Here is a 12,926-nt window from a genome sequence, read left to right on the forward strand (position 1 = left end):
GTGAGGGTGGGTATAGCTTCAGGAACAATAAAACTAAATTTAAAAAAAAATGGAGGTGACATGAACTGTGGCATCCTGTTTAAATTCAGTGTGGAAGACAGGCATCAGGAATTTCCATCTGGAATGAAGGAGGCTAGGAGAGCTCACAAGGGTCCAAGAGACACTCAGGTGGACCACGACTGGCCTTGGGCACAAAGTGGGGTGAAGTATTGGCCCCCAGCTCACACTAGGGAGTAAAACCCCTTTCAAGAACCAGGTCCGCCCCCCATCCCTCTTGGGGAGGAGTGGGTCATGAACAGGAGCTTGGGGTGCTACCCCAAATGCCCTTGCACCCCGCAGCCCAGCAAGTCCAGGAGCCACCACCAGGCCCATCCAGGCCACCTCTTTATTCTCCAGTGAAGCAAAGCAAGAGGAGAGGAGACCCCCCCCTCCCATAGCAGACCCCCTCTGTTTGGGCACCCTAGGCCTCCTCTGGCACAGACCCCTCTTCCCGCAACAAGCCAAGGGGGGGAGGCATCGCCCCCTGTTTCGGGGTGAACACCGGGGGGGATTTACCGGCGGGGAGGGGCGTTGGCGCCCCCCCAGCGGCTCGAACAAAGGGGTATGCGGGAGGCTCCCGCGGGGTGAGGGGCAGAGTCGCCCATGCCGGAGGGGTCATATACCACACGTGGGCGGGGGGTGGTGGGGAAAAGGCAACCCCCACAACACAGAAACCCCCCAAGCCTTGCCCGCAAGCCTCTCCTTTGTCTGCTCAGGCGCGGCAGCTCCAGCACCACGGACAGCACCGGGAACGCTGCGGAGGTGCGGGGTGGCCCTGCCCGCGCCGGGGGACTCGTTCACATGCACCCTCTACCTGGGGCACCCGCCACACCCCAAAATACCCCCCCCCCCAAGCCCTCCTGCCCCCAGCCCCCACATCCATTTTTTCACCCCTTTTTTCTAGAGAAAATGCATCCAGGAGCCTCCGCTCCTCGGCAGCCTCCCCCTCCCCCCCTTGGCGAAGGTGGGAGGGACACCACTCCCCCTCCCCGGTCTTCACCGCCGCCTCGGTGTTCCGGAGCGCAGCTCCCAGCTGGGGTCGGAGGCGGGGGAGGAGGGCAGCCGGATCCGGAGCAGGGAGGGTCCAAGCAGAGTCTCCGTGGAACTGACGGCTGGGGAAGGGGGAAGGCGAGGAGGATGCGGGGGCAGGGGGTGGAATCCGACAGTCCATCGCCTCCCCCGCCCCTCGGTGCGCGGCCCCTTCCGCCCCCGGCTCCGGGGGCCTGGTACCTCCCTAACGGTCCAGGCTGATCGTCCAGTGCTTGGACCCGTCTCCGCCCTCGCCCTCGCTCTTGAGGTCCTGGAAGAGTTGCGTGAAGTAGTGCGGGTCCGCGTTGATTCGCAGCATCTTGGCGCTGAGGCGCTGGATGATGCCCAGGCAGCGCTCCCAGAAACGCCCCTTGTCTCCCTCCACCAGGAAGGGCTTGAGCGGGTAGGAGATCTCGTTGCCCATGTAAGAGTAGGCGAGATAGAGGCAGGTGAGGAAGGCGGCCTGCAGCTCGGCCTGGCTCCCGATGTCTTCGCCCCGCAGCGCTTCCCGGCACAGCAGATAGACGAACACCAGGTTGGCCGGGGTGATGAAGCCCTGGTCCTGCCAGCCCTGCAGCAGCAGCGAGCGGTCCACGCTGCGAAACCACGAGATGAGTTCGCCGGGGCTCAGCTCCTTCAGGCGGTAGCAGCGGCGGCACACGAAGTCCCCCAAGCAGCGCAGCAGCTCTCCGGTGGACGCCTGCACCACCACGCGGCGCGGGGACCCCGGGGGGCGGCTGCTGGCCGGCGGCGGTGGCGGCGGCGGCTTTCCCCCGCCGGAGCCCGGGTGCAGCTCCTGCGGTGCCGAGGGCACTGTGGGCACCGGCACGGCCAGCGGGCCCTGCTTGGCGCCGTCGGCCGGCCCCACCACGGACTTGCGCAAGTTCTCGCGGTTGCGCTGCACCACCAGCGGGTCGGGCTGGCCCGGGCCCCCCCCCGGGGCCCCGCCGCTGGGCTTCGGCGTCACCTTCTTGGTGCTCTTCTTCTTCTTGGCCGAGACGGCCACCAGCCGCTTCCAGGTTAGCGCCGAGATGAGCACGCCGGGGCGCTTCAGCCGGCTCTCGCCCTTGCCCGGCACCCTTCCCGACGCCTTCTCGGCCAGCAACCCCCCGCCGCCGCCGCCGCCGCCCTTGCCCGAGGAGGCGGCGGGGGAGAGGGAGAGCACCGTGCCCATGCTAACGCCGAGCGGGACGGGCGTGCGGGGGCCGGGGCGCCGGCACCGCCCATAAGAGGCCGAGAGCTGCGGGGGAGGCGGCCCGCACCGGGGCCGCGGTGCCCGAAGATGCTCCGCCGCGCCCGCTCTGGGCTCCGCGCCCGCCGCTGCAGCCAGCCGCGGCTCCGCCGCTCCCCGCCTCCCCGCCGACAGCCAATCGCCGCCGCACGGGCTCCCGGTGCGCCCGCCCCTCGCCGGTGGGTGACGGGGGGGCAGCGCGGCGCGGCTTTGCCCGGCGGCCGCCGCCCCGGCGTGACCTTCACCGATGGGCTCGTTCGGTGCGCCCGCCCGGGCGGACGGGCTGGGACCTGCGATGCTGTCACAGCTCCCAGCCCTTTGTGTGGGGGACGTGGTGGGGAGCCCAGAGGACAGGGAATACGGGAAGGGTCTAGGGAGGGCGTCTGAACTCGGCTGTTCTTGCCAAGTCCTGCTCTGTATTCTTACCTACAAGGGGAGGGATAAACCTTCCCAGACCAGCAGAGCCCCCTGGCTCGGTGGTGCTGGGGGTACACGGTGGGCAAGAAAAGCCTTTGAAAAGGCTGAGGAGGCATGAGGATCAAGAACAGTTGCTCAGAGGGCAGCTGGAGAAGGCTTGGGGTGGGTGCAAGGCTGGCTGTGACTCAGAGGCCAACGTGAAAGGTTTAAGCTTGTCAGCCGAGCCTCACCTCTCCTGAGAACCAGCCCAGCTCTGGGCATGGCTCCGCAGGGAGTCAGAAGGTGCCACGGGGGAGCACTCCCATGACTTGTTGTGCAAGTGTGGGGTCCCTCACCCACCCTACCTCTTCTCGCTCAACTGTGGAAGGGAGATTTACCACCAGACTGACAGTCACCAGCATCAGGCTGAAGTCAGGGACCTTGGAGAAACAGGACAAGACCACCTCCATGTCCCCAAGCCAGCTCTGCTGCCCAAAGCTCCCAGACCCATAGAGAAGGAGGCAAGGGAAGAGATGCTGCACTTCTGCATCATTGCAAATGGTGTGCGATAAACCAGCCATGTGCATGAGCACAGATGCTGCTTGTCCCTCTATGGATCAGAGCACGCCATGGATGTTGCTGCCTCTATGCTCCACACAGGAAGATCCTCCTTGTATTTCTCCTGAGCTGCAGCCCTGATTTCTATGATGAGTGCCAGGCATCCATTAAGAACAAAATGTCCCAATTGCAGGGACCGCTCCCACAAGTGAAGCACTGAGAGAGGCAACTAGAAAAGGTTTCAGGGAGAATGTCTCAAGGATGCATTTTGATACAGCATTTTATGTGTGAAATGAACACATGTCGTTGCCAGGATGTAGCTGCTGCTGGATGGATCCAGGCTAACAGGCGGTAATGAATTATCAACTGGGAGGAGCTAAACCAGCCCACCCTCTCCCCTCCCCACTTCCACTGCACTGCTGATGCTGGAGGTGTTTGCAAAGAAAGCGCAGAATCGGAGCCATGTTTCAGGCTTTTAGACTGGCCTCCTGATGCTTGGGGCTGACTTGCCCTTCTGGGAGTGGGGGAGAGGCTATGCCCTCTAGGCCACGGCAGGGATGAAGAGCAAAGTCTCATTCCCACATATCCTGCACTGTGGCCAGCTGCCATCCCTGCACTGACATCTGCAAAGAACGGGCACGTGTATACACAGACTCTCAGATGCAGAGGTCTGCTTTGGGAGTGGCCAAAACCAAAGTGGATCTGGGCCAGCATTACCTACTCAAGGCCAGATTAGGCTGGGCTGAGGTAACCATTAGGATTTGGTAAAGGGGGATAAATACAGAGGAAGAAAATCAGGACAAGCTTCCTGATGACAATTAAGTCAGCACCTTTAGATACACATAGCTGGTTTCAACCTAGCCAAGAAGATGGAGGAGCCCTAGGGAGGGGATAGGAAGGAGCTTGTTGTCTTTGCTCTCTTTGCCTGTTTAAGGATTTTCTGGTGTGCACACGTGGTCTCATCAGAAACCCACAGCTGAATTTTTCAGGTGAGGAAGCAGAGACCTTTCTGCATACTACTTGCTCCTGTTGAAGTGAAAGTGCTCTCAGATCGCTTCACACGAAGCCTCCCCCACATTGTGTGAGCTGTCCCAAACTGGCTTCCCAGAACTCATTCATAAAGGTTATTCTTATTTGGCAGTGGTGAGCTGGACTTCACAGCAGAGGCCAGAGAGTTCCCCAGCCCTGGCTGTGCTTGCGGTTGCAGCACCACTCTGCTCAGTGTGCGTGCATCTCCTACCACTCCCAGGAGGGGACATTTGGCTGAAGCCTCTTTAAAAATCCAGATCGGAGCTGTTTAGTGATGCAGCGCAAGGCCTCAGCTATGAGCAGCAGAAGAGCTCCAGGGCATTATTCCCTTCTTGCTTGCAGCATGTGTCTTGCTGCGGCAGCAGCCCTGGGGCAGAGGAGGTCAGCGGGCCCCGAGTCCTTCTCCAAGGCAGTATTGCTGACAGGGGCAAGAGCTTCCTGCAAGCACTATGGAATTACCCAAGCCCCACAAGAACAGCCGGATGTTCCTTATGTGGGTAAAGAAGCAGCTTTGCAGCTTACATGGGAGGCAGCTGCACTTCCATGTGAAAGAGGAGGATCTTTTCCCCACTCTTTAGTTTTATTCTTCAGGCTCAAGCCATGAAGATGGTAGGCAGTGATATAGCCCAAGCTACATCCTTGACACCATCTCTTCTTGGCCTTTTTCTTGGTCAGCTGGTAGGTAAAGGCACAAAGCAGGAGAGAAGGGCAGCATTTCCCTTCCCTAGGGAATTTGGATTCCCACTCCAGGCAGCAGGAATGACATACTCTCAGATGACAGGGAGGAATGAGATAGATCTTCAGGCACAGTCAGTCTCAAAGCTCTCAGACTTCTGCCCTTGGTTAAATCTTCAGCTATTGGTGGGGTAGATTTGCAGGGACACTGTTGGCATACACAAATCCTCTGTGACTAAGGGTCACTCTGGCAGGGCAACACATATTTCAGTGACCTGCTAGCTCCAACAAAGGGATGCTTTCTTGTCCAAGACCCTAATCTGGGCCATGTAAAGGCATATTCCTGTCCTGAATCAGGGGTGTTCCAGATGGGAAGTTGGAGCACTTGGGTTCCCAGCACAGCTGACTGGGCTCCAGGGATGGAGACAGGTGGGAAGACAGCAGTACCAGGAGGGAGAAGCTGGTATAAAACCAGTACTGTAGGCAGTACTGTAAAAAGTCTTTGAGAGAGCTAGCACTGATCTGCAGGATCCACACAGTTCCCTGCAGGTGCCTGACAGTCTCTCTCGCTCTGCTTCACCTGACCTAAGCCTCCCACCACACAGAGCTGTGCAGCTCTGCCTGCCTGGTTCAGGTGGAAATGTGGGGGCAGCTCAGGCAAGCTCATGCCAACTGTCGCATCCTCTCCAAACTGTCTCTGCCATGATGTTCCCATGCTGGGGCTCTGGCTCAGAAATGCATGAGTTCTCAGCCTGGAGCAGGGCAGATCTCCCAGCTCCCCCATGACATAAAAGGCATTTTGGAGGGTCTGGGGCCCCCTAGTCAACTTCCAGGCTACTGAGCTATTTGACACGGGCTTTGTGATGGGTCTTGGCCTAAAGCTGTTGGCACGTCCCCCTGCCTGCTCCAGAATGATGAAAGAGCATGTGTTTGCTGGCTGGCTAGAGCTGTTCTTTAATAGCTCACTTGCTGTGCCATGGTCTGTCCGTACTGGCAAAGGCAGGCAGGGAAAGGACCGTCTCCCTGGCAGCAGCTGGCCAGCCAGCTCCTGCACTGCTTTACCCGTGGAGATGGAGCTCAGTCTTGGTACATCTCTCAGTGAGCAGGTCTGACAGCCCTGATGCTCCAACCTCCCCAGGTCTCACAGCATACAGCTTCCAGCAGGAGTCCTGCCTGTGTTGGGAGCCCTGGGGTTGGGAAGCCTCAGAGGACCTGGCTGGCAGGATGTCTGCAGTGCCCAGGGAGGAGGACTGGCTTGTGCTTCTGAGCATCCCAGCCCAGGCATCTCTCCCTTTTCCATTCCTGATTACCTGTCTCCTGTCCCTGTCACAGCCCTCAGGGGCAGGGGGCTACAGCTGTGGGTCCACCAAAGCTTACCCTGCAGTTCCCGTCTTAGTGTGGATCAGGGTGGGGGACTGCCTACCTACAGTGGCTGGAGGAGCCTGTGCAGTCCCTGCTGCACAGTCGGCCCTGGATTCACACAGTAGAGTGAAGCAGAGCACAGTCAAGTCGAGCAGCCCTGTTGCAGTCCCTGGAGAGAAGCTATTTTTGTCCTGCCATTTGCTGAATGGTGGTGATGGGAATGGCTCAGAGAGCTGAAGAAATGCAGCTTCTCTGGGTGGAAAACATGCAAGACAGAGGCGGGCTTGAATCCACATAAAACCACATCTCTGCTTCCTAATCTATGGGCAGAGAGATGGGTCTCAGCACTGGGCTGCTGGTGGGAGAGGCAAGGCTGTCCTAGCTGACATAGGGGTGAGGATGTGGATTGACTGCCATCAAGGCAATGCTTCCAGCCCACATTCCTCACAGGACTGCTGACACTAAAGCCCTTAGGGAAGAAGCTCTAAGCGCTGAGTGGAACAGGAAGGAATAACTGGGAAGTACCAAGGATCGCCATGGGCTGCTTAAATGCCTGCCAACATCTGTAAGGTCTTGTGGCAGGAGAAAATCCACGCAGCCGCAGGGTGATAGAGGTTGATGAAGGGCTAATTATCCTCCCTGCAACCAATTCAGGCTCCATCAGGAGACCCCCCGCCCGCCCAGCGCGGGGAGCTGACGGTGGTCTCTGCGCTGGAGCCCCGAAAGGGTGAGGCGGAGCTGGGCGAGGCCGGGCGCGGTGGCTGCTCCGGGGGCTCGGGGGTGGCCGGGCTGGGGCTGTGCTGCCCTCTGGCGGCAGCCGCCCCCGCAGCTGGCCCAGCCCTGCTCGGGTCCCCTCCCCATCTCCAGGATGTCTCTCCGGCAAGTGTGTGCCCGGCCCAACACCCTAATTCCTTGCCTCCCTCCGCCCTTTCTGCTTTGGGGATACTGGCTGTCAGGGGCACTGGCATTGCTGTGGGAACATTCCACGGCTCTGAGCGAGAGCGTCTGGTTGCCCGTTTGGTGACTGTGATTCCTTCCTGCTGTCTGTCACCTGGGAAGACCCAGCACCTCCCAGCCCGCCAGAAGCTCGGAGCATCTCTGGGGTCTCCTGGCAGTGAAACGGCTGTGGGTGAAGGGACGAGGACTCTGTGCTGGGATGGAAGGGATGCCACAGGACGCTGTGTGTGAAGAGAATCCTGGGAGAAGAGGCTAAAGGGAAGCATGGGGGAACAAAATCATCTGTGCAAGCATACTCCTTGACGGTCAGCAAATATTTATCCGGGATCATGTAGATTCCGGGTGTTGAGCCCAGGACCCCTGGCTTCTAGTTGAGAGTTGTTCCCACACCTCCCTGGCTGGCAGGAGCTGAACAATCTAGACCCTCGGGATTGCTTCCATCCAGCAGGCAGGCGGCTGCCTTCATTTAACCTCTCTCTCCTGCAGGCACATGGGACACTCAGTACACAAAGGACAGGTTGTGGGGGCACAGCTGGGTCTGCACCAGCTCTCCTAGTGCTCTCTGCCCAGGCTGTGTGCATGTGCAGATGCAGCTGCATACTTGCAGCAGCGTGTGCAACCACAGGTCAGTGCTGCCTCCGCATTCCGAAGCGCTGGAGCATTCCAAACTCTGGGAGGAAGCTGCATCCCCTGGCACTGTTTCCCAGTGGTGACTGGGAAGGCAGAGCTGTAAGCTCCAGCTCTTGGGGTGCGTTGTCTCCCTGTGGTGGTCAAAGGGAATTGGTGACACTTGGGCGGGGCTGATTGTCCACCAGATGGAGCTGCACCCCACGTTTTGATGCTGCTGGGGTGGCCCTGGGCCAGCCCTGGTCTCTTGCTTCCTTTCCCTATCCTGGCAAGGAGGGACCCTGGCTTTCCGCAGCCCTCCAGGTAATGCACATGTGAAGGACAAGCATGCATGTCCATTTACATACGCGCTGGTGACAAGCGCTGACCGCCATTAGTCCCAGTTGCCGAGCAGTAATTGCCTGCTTGCAGGTAGACAGTGGATATTGGCACAGTCTTTTGGAAGCCTTCTTCCCAACAGTGTCACAAGGGAACTTGGGAGATTGTCCTCAGTGGTGTTCTGGCCCCACGTTTTTACAGGGCTTGGGGCTATCTGCAGTCACTGCACAGAGGATGGGGTGAGTTCCATCTCCTGCCAAGCTCTTCATGTAAAGTGGATCTTGCCCATTCTCGTTGTGCGTGGGTCCCCAAGGATCCCCTGACCCTCTGCTGCTAGCCATGCCATCAGCTCTGCTGTGACCAGTGATGGAGAATTCCTGGCTGTGTGCCCTGTGGCCCTGTGCTCGAGGTGCATCTGCTCAAGTAGTGCCACCCTGTGGGATCAAAGGGACAGCAAGGCCCTCTGGGAGAAAAGCCTGCATTTGCCAGTCCTCAACAGCTCTGCACCAAGGACTGGCAGTCTGAGATCCAGCTGCCTTAGTTTTGAGGGGTCCAGGAGTAATTGTTTCTGTGATGATACCATGATAACTCCCAAAGGTAGTTTGACACCCACCAGACTCCTCTCACAGCCCTGGACCTGCTTCATGAAGCTGAGACCTGGAAGATCCCCCGGTCAAGTAATCCACCGCCTTCAATATGCAATCCACCATACCTTCCTTTCTCCCCTAATGCTTGCCAGTCCCATGAAGTGTTCCCATCACTGAATGTCCCTCCTCCTCTCATGGCACCCCCAGTGTAGGACTGGGAAGTCAGGATGCTGGAAGGGATCTGTCTGCCCTCTGTCATGGCCAGACTGGGGGCCTGGAGGAGAGTCTGCTCCTTGCCTAGTCTGCGGTGGAAGCGAGGGAGGCAGCTGTACAGGAAATAATCATGGCTTGTTCCAAGATTAAATCACTGGCGGGAGTGCGAGAGAGGATAAAAGGAGCCGTCTGTCGTTAGAGGGAATATTAACCCGGCAGCGGGTTGGGAGGGGGGAGAATTTTATTCCTTGCACTTGCTGGCTGCCAGACCCACTGTGCACACAGGGCTCAGCACTGACAGCATCTCTCAGCAGGACATGTGCCCTCCCTCCCCAGTTCAGCCTACATCATGGGCCTTTTTCCCTCCCTGCTCCAGGGATGTAAGCTTCTTTGAGCAGGGGCAGAAGAAAGTTTTTCAGAGAAGTTGGAAAACTGAGGCAGGATCGTGCTGTATGTCTGACACCACATGGAGGCACTGAACCACTCATTGCTCTTTGCCCTGCCCAGGCCAGGTCTTCTCTCAGTTCCTGTGGATGAGCTCAGCATGGCACAAAAGTTTCTTGTTTGGTCTGGCCCTTATCAGAGACCTGCCTTGAGGCCCTTCAGCATGGGAGCTGGGCTGGAGCTGGAGCAGGTGAGGCCAAGGAGCAAGGGACAGGGCAGAGGGAAAACAAGACACCAGCTGCAAAGGGGTGAGCTGGCAGGGAGATAAGATAGAGGGAGAAATGCAAAATATGATGGGTGGCAGGCGAGAGGGAACGTGGGAAACTACAGGACACCTTGGATCAGCCCAGCTGGGAGACACACTCAACAGGTCAGAAGACCCTTTGGGGGTGCCAGACAGCTGTGGTGACAAGCTCCCAGTGCTGCTCATCTCCCCTTGCCCTTGGGCTGGGACCTTCCTTCAGCTTTGTGAGTAGCTGAGGTGAGACCCCAAGACCCCTGTGCCCTGGTGACCCTCAGCTGCTCCAGGGCTGTGTGGAGACTGAGCATGGCCCTGGAGAGCTGTCACAGTCCTGCTGCTGGGCTTGCTGCAGGGAGGAGAGTCATGTTCTCTGGGCCAGATCAGGGCTGCATTTCACAGGCTCTCCTGTGCCAGAATAAACAGCCCCATGGGGTTCAGGATTTGCAGCAAGTGGTTGATGAAAGCCCGTGGCCCTGTGTTTAGGACTTCCTTCCCTTTGAAGGAAGAGTTCTGGCAAGTTCCCAAGCAAGAAGATCCCAACTCCTTCCCCCTTGTCTTTTCTTTCCCCTCACAGCCATCTCCAGCTGAGGCCTGGGCTGAGATAAGAAGATGAGCTATCCTGGGCTGCCCGGTCCAGCCTGATGCTACCCCACAGAGTCAAGCCCTTGCCTCCATGCAGGTTGAAGCCCCCAGTGTTCAGCCTTCCCACATGTGGAGGCCTGGCTTGTGTGCAAACTACTTGAGCCTGGTCTGATTTTGCCTCACCAGCTTCCTTTATTAGCCTGCTCCCTCTCTGGGGGAAGTCATTTGAGAAAGGCCAGTGCTGTTGGGAGCAGCCAAGGCAACGATTCCCTCCACTAACACAGCAGAAACAATCAGCATGCACAGTTGCCTCCTCAACATCCACAGTCAGTGCTGGCAGTGCTGGTGGGAACTTGCTGCTGGTTGCTGCCCATTCCTCGGGCTCCAGGCTTAGCCATACCTGCTGTTCCTCCTCGCTGAGGAAAGGCTCCCATGGCATCAGCTCCATGGTACAAGGCATGGGCTGAGATCCTCAGGGGTATGCATATACAGCCCCCAGCACCACCCAGTAGCTCCCATCCCTTGCACTCTGGACAGAGAACCTGGAATGGATGAAAACCCTGCAAGCTTATCCAGAGATCACGGCAGGTTTGGCCCTGCTGCACACAAACCCCAGCGAGCAGCCGTTGCCAAGACGCTGCAATTTCCAGGCCAACATCAAAAAGCAGCTGGGGATTGGCTTGCACACGCTCCCACACAGCACATCCTCTCTATTTTATGAGTGATATTTTACAACATAAATGCTGCTATATTAAGCCATGCATCTAACTGGAAAAACAGGAGATGGAGAAGCAAGAGCAGCTACCTCGGTGCCTGCAGATGCTTTAACAGCGTGTGAGCCCTCCTGTTCAGGTTCTTGCCTACCTTTATCCCCCTGCCTGGCCTGATGCAGGCAAGAGGCAGGCATGGGTGCCTTGCCCCATACAGCTTGCCCTTGGGCTTTAGATGGGGTGTTTTCCTACCTTCTGAAATCCCCATCCCCCAGCTCTGCTCCAGGGGTGGGCAGGAACAGCAAAATGAGGCCAGTCCCCATCTTTTGGGCCAAAACTGCAGGCAATCAGAGGCTTCAGCTGGCACCTTTCAGTTCCTAAGCAAAGGCTGCATGTTTGGGAAAGATCAGCGTTTCTCACTGCCAGGCAGGTGGAAGGAGAAGGGAGTCGTCTTCCTGGTGGCTCCAGGAGGTGCTGCTCTCTGCCCACAGCTGCATGAGCACCTCTGTAGCATCCCTGCACCTCCAGGGCCAGGGCAGTGCCCAGTTCTCCCTGTGAGCCTGAGAAGCAGGGAGAAGCAAAGGACTTGGGCCCATGCTGCCTGGATAGATTTTATTTCTTACAACTCCCCAGGTAAGGATTGGCCCAGAAAGCCTAGGTTTTCAACAGAATTCATCACTGGCCCCTGACCTGCACCCCCATCCCTTACCCATGGGGGTGGGCATAAATTGTGTGGCTGTGCTGTGCTCTACCTGGGGACAGTGGAGGGAGCAGTCCTTGGCAAGCCAGGACCCTTGCAAACGAGCAGTAGAGTTGATTTATGCTCCTGACATTTCTCTCCCAGTCAGGCAGAGCTTTTAATAAAGAATGAGTGATTTATGGCTTCTTTTAAGCAGGAAGGAATGTTACCTAAGGCAGTCTGCCCCCAACACCCCTGCCTTTCTGTCTCACTGAAACCCTAGCATCTGGGCTTGCAAGAGGGAAGCAGCCACTCTCTCTGCTCCTGTCCTCTCCTAAAGTCCTCCCCACTGCCATGGTAGCCCCAGAATCCTGCCCCATTCCTGTCAGCAGCACCCCTGGCCCTGCCGAGGGATGCCCTGGGACACTGCAGGGAAGGGTGCTGTATCCCCTCCAAATGCCCCAGCCCTCAGCAGTCGGGAAATGTGCAGTCCACAGGCCACCTCACACACAGCAGTGATTCAAGGAAAGCTGCTGTCCTGAGCCCCCTCTGAGAGGAACCCTGTGGTGGCGGGCCTGGGGACAGGATGACAGCTCCACAACAGTTGTCATGGTTACTGGGTATTAATGGATGCGGGCATGACTGTTTGCCAGTGATGAGCAGCTCCAGAAGGAAAGGGCTGCCCTTAACCTGCCCAGCTGGAGACATTCCCATGGGGGCTTGGCCACGGAGCCACCACCATACCAATCCTCAACTGCTCTAGACCATGAGCCAGTGCTGGCCTAAGCCAATGCCTAACCCAGAGGTGGCAGCAGCTTGCAACTGAAGGAGCTTCTTGGAATCTGAAATGATTCTGGGATCTCCCAGGGCAGATAAGGAAAAGGATGTCTCCCCTTCCCTCCCAGCCCTGTTAACTAGGGGCAGCTGGAGAAGGCCAAAGGGCTCGGGAATGTGGTGGTCAACAGGAACAGTGACACAGCAAAGCTGCAGGTCCCTGCCAGCAAGCCCCTTTGCCCTCTGGAAAGGGCTAATGAGTGAGGACAGGGGATAAGAGCAGGGCTGGAGGGAGCATCACCCACACTAAAGCTGCCCCAAGAGGCTCCCAGCTGCTAATGAAGATAAAGTGCCCAGTTCCTTTTCTTCTCCCAGTGAAGTCTGATGGCTAAGGGGGAAAAAATGCTTTCAAGTGTATTCATTTATAACATGGCCTGGGAGGCAGGGATTCCAGCAGGAGTGGTGGCCAGCTGAG

At 57.9% G+C, this 12,926-nt stretch overlaps 1 protein-coding gene across 1 annotated transcript; it reads right to left on the reverse strand.

The window, feature by feature from the left end:
• Positions 1-371: 371 nt before the first annotated feature.
• CDK5R2 (cyclin dependent kinase 5 regulatory subunit 2) lies at positions 372-2,278 on the reverse strand. Its single transcript, XM_066189270.1, has one exon. It carries the CDS (start codon positions 2,240-2,242, stop codon positions 1,274-1,276), a length of 969 nt encoding a protein of 322 aa, XP_066045367.1. The 5' UTR covers positions 2,243-2,278; the 3' UTR covers positions 372-1,273.
• Between the last annotated feature and the right edge of the window lie 10,648 nt (positions 2,279-12,926).

The sequence above is a fragment of the Chamaea fasciata genome, unplaced genomic scaffold (genome assembly GCF_029207755.1).
Source record: "Chamaea fasciata isolate MVZ Bird 193981 ecotype frontalis unplaced genomic scaffold, bChaFas1.0.hap1 SCAF_8, whole genome shotgun sequence".
Classification (NCBI taxonomy): domain Eukaryota; kingdom Metazoa; phylum Chordata; class Aves; order Passeriformes; family Sylviidae; genus Chamaea; species Chamaea fasciata.

Excerpts from the sequence above, each read along its gene's own strand:
- CDK5R2 (XM_066189270.1), bottom strand. The coding sequence starts at position 2,242 with ATGGGCACGGTGCTCTCCCTCTCCCCCGCCGCCTCCTCGGGCAAGGGC.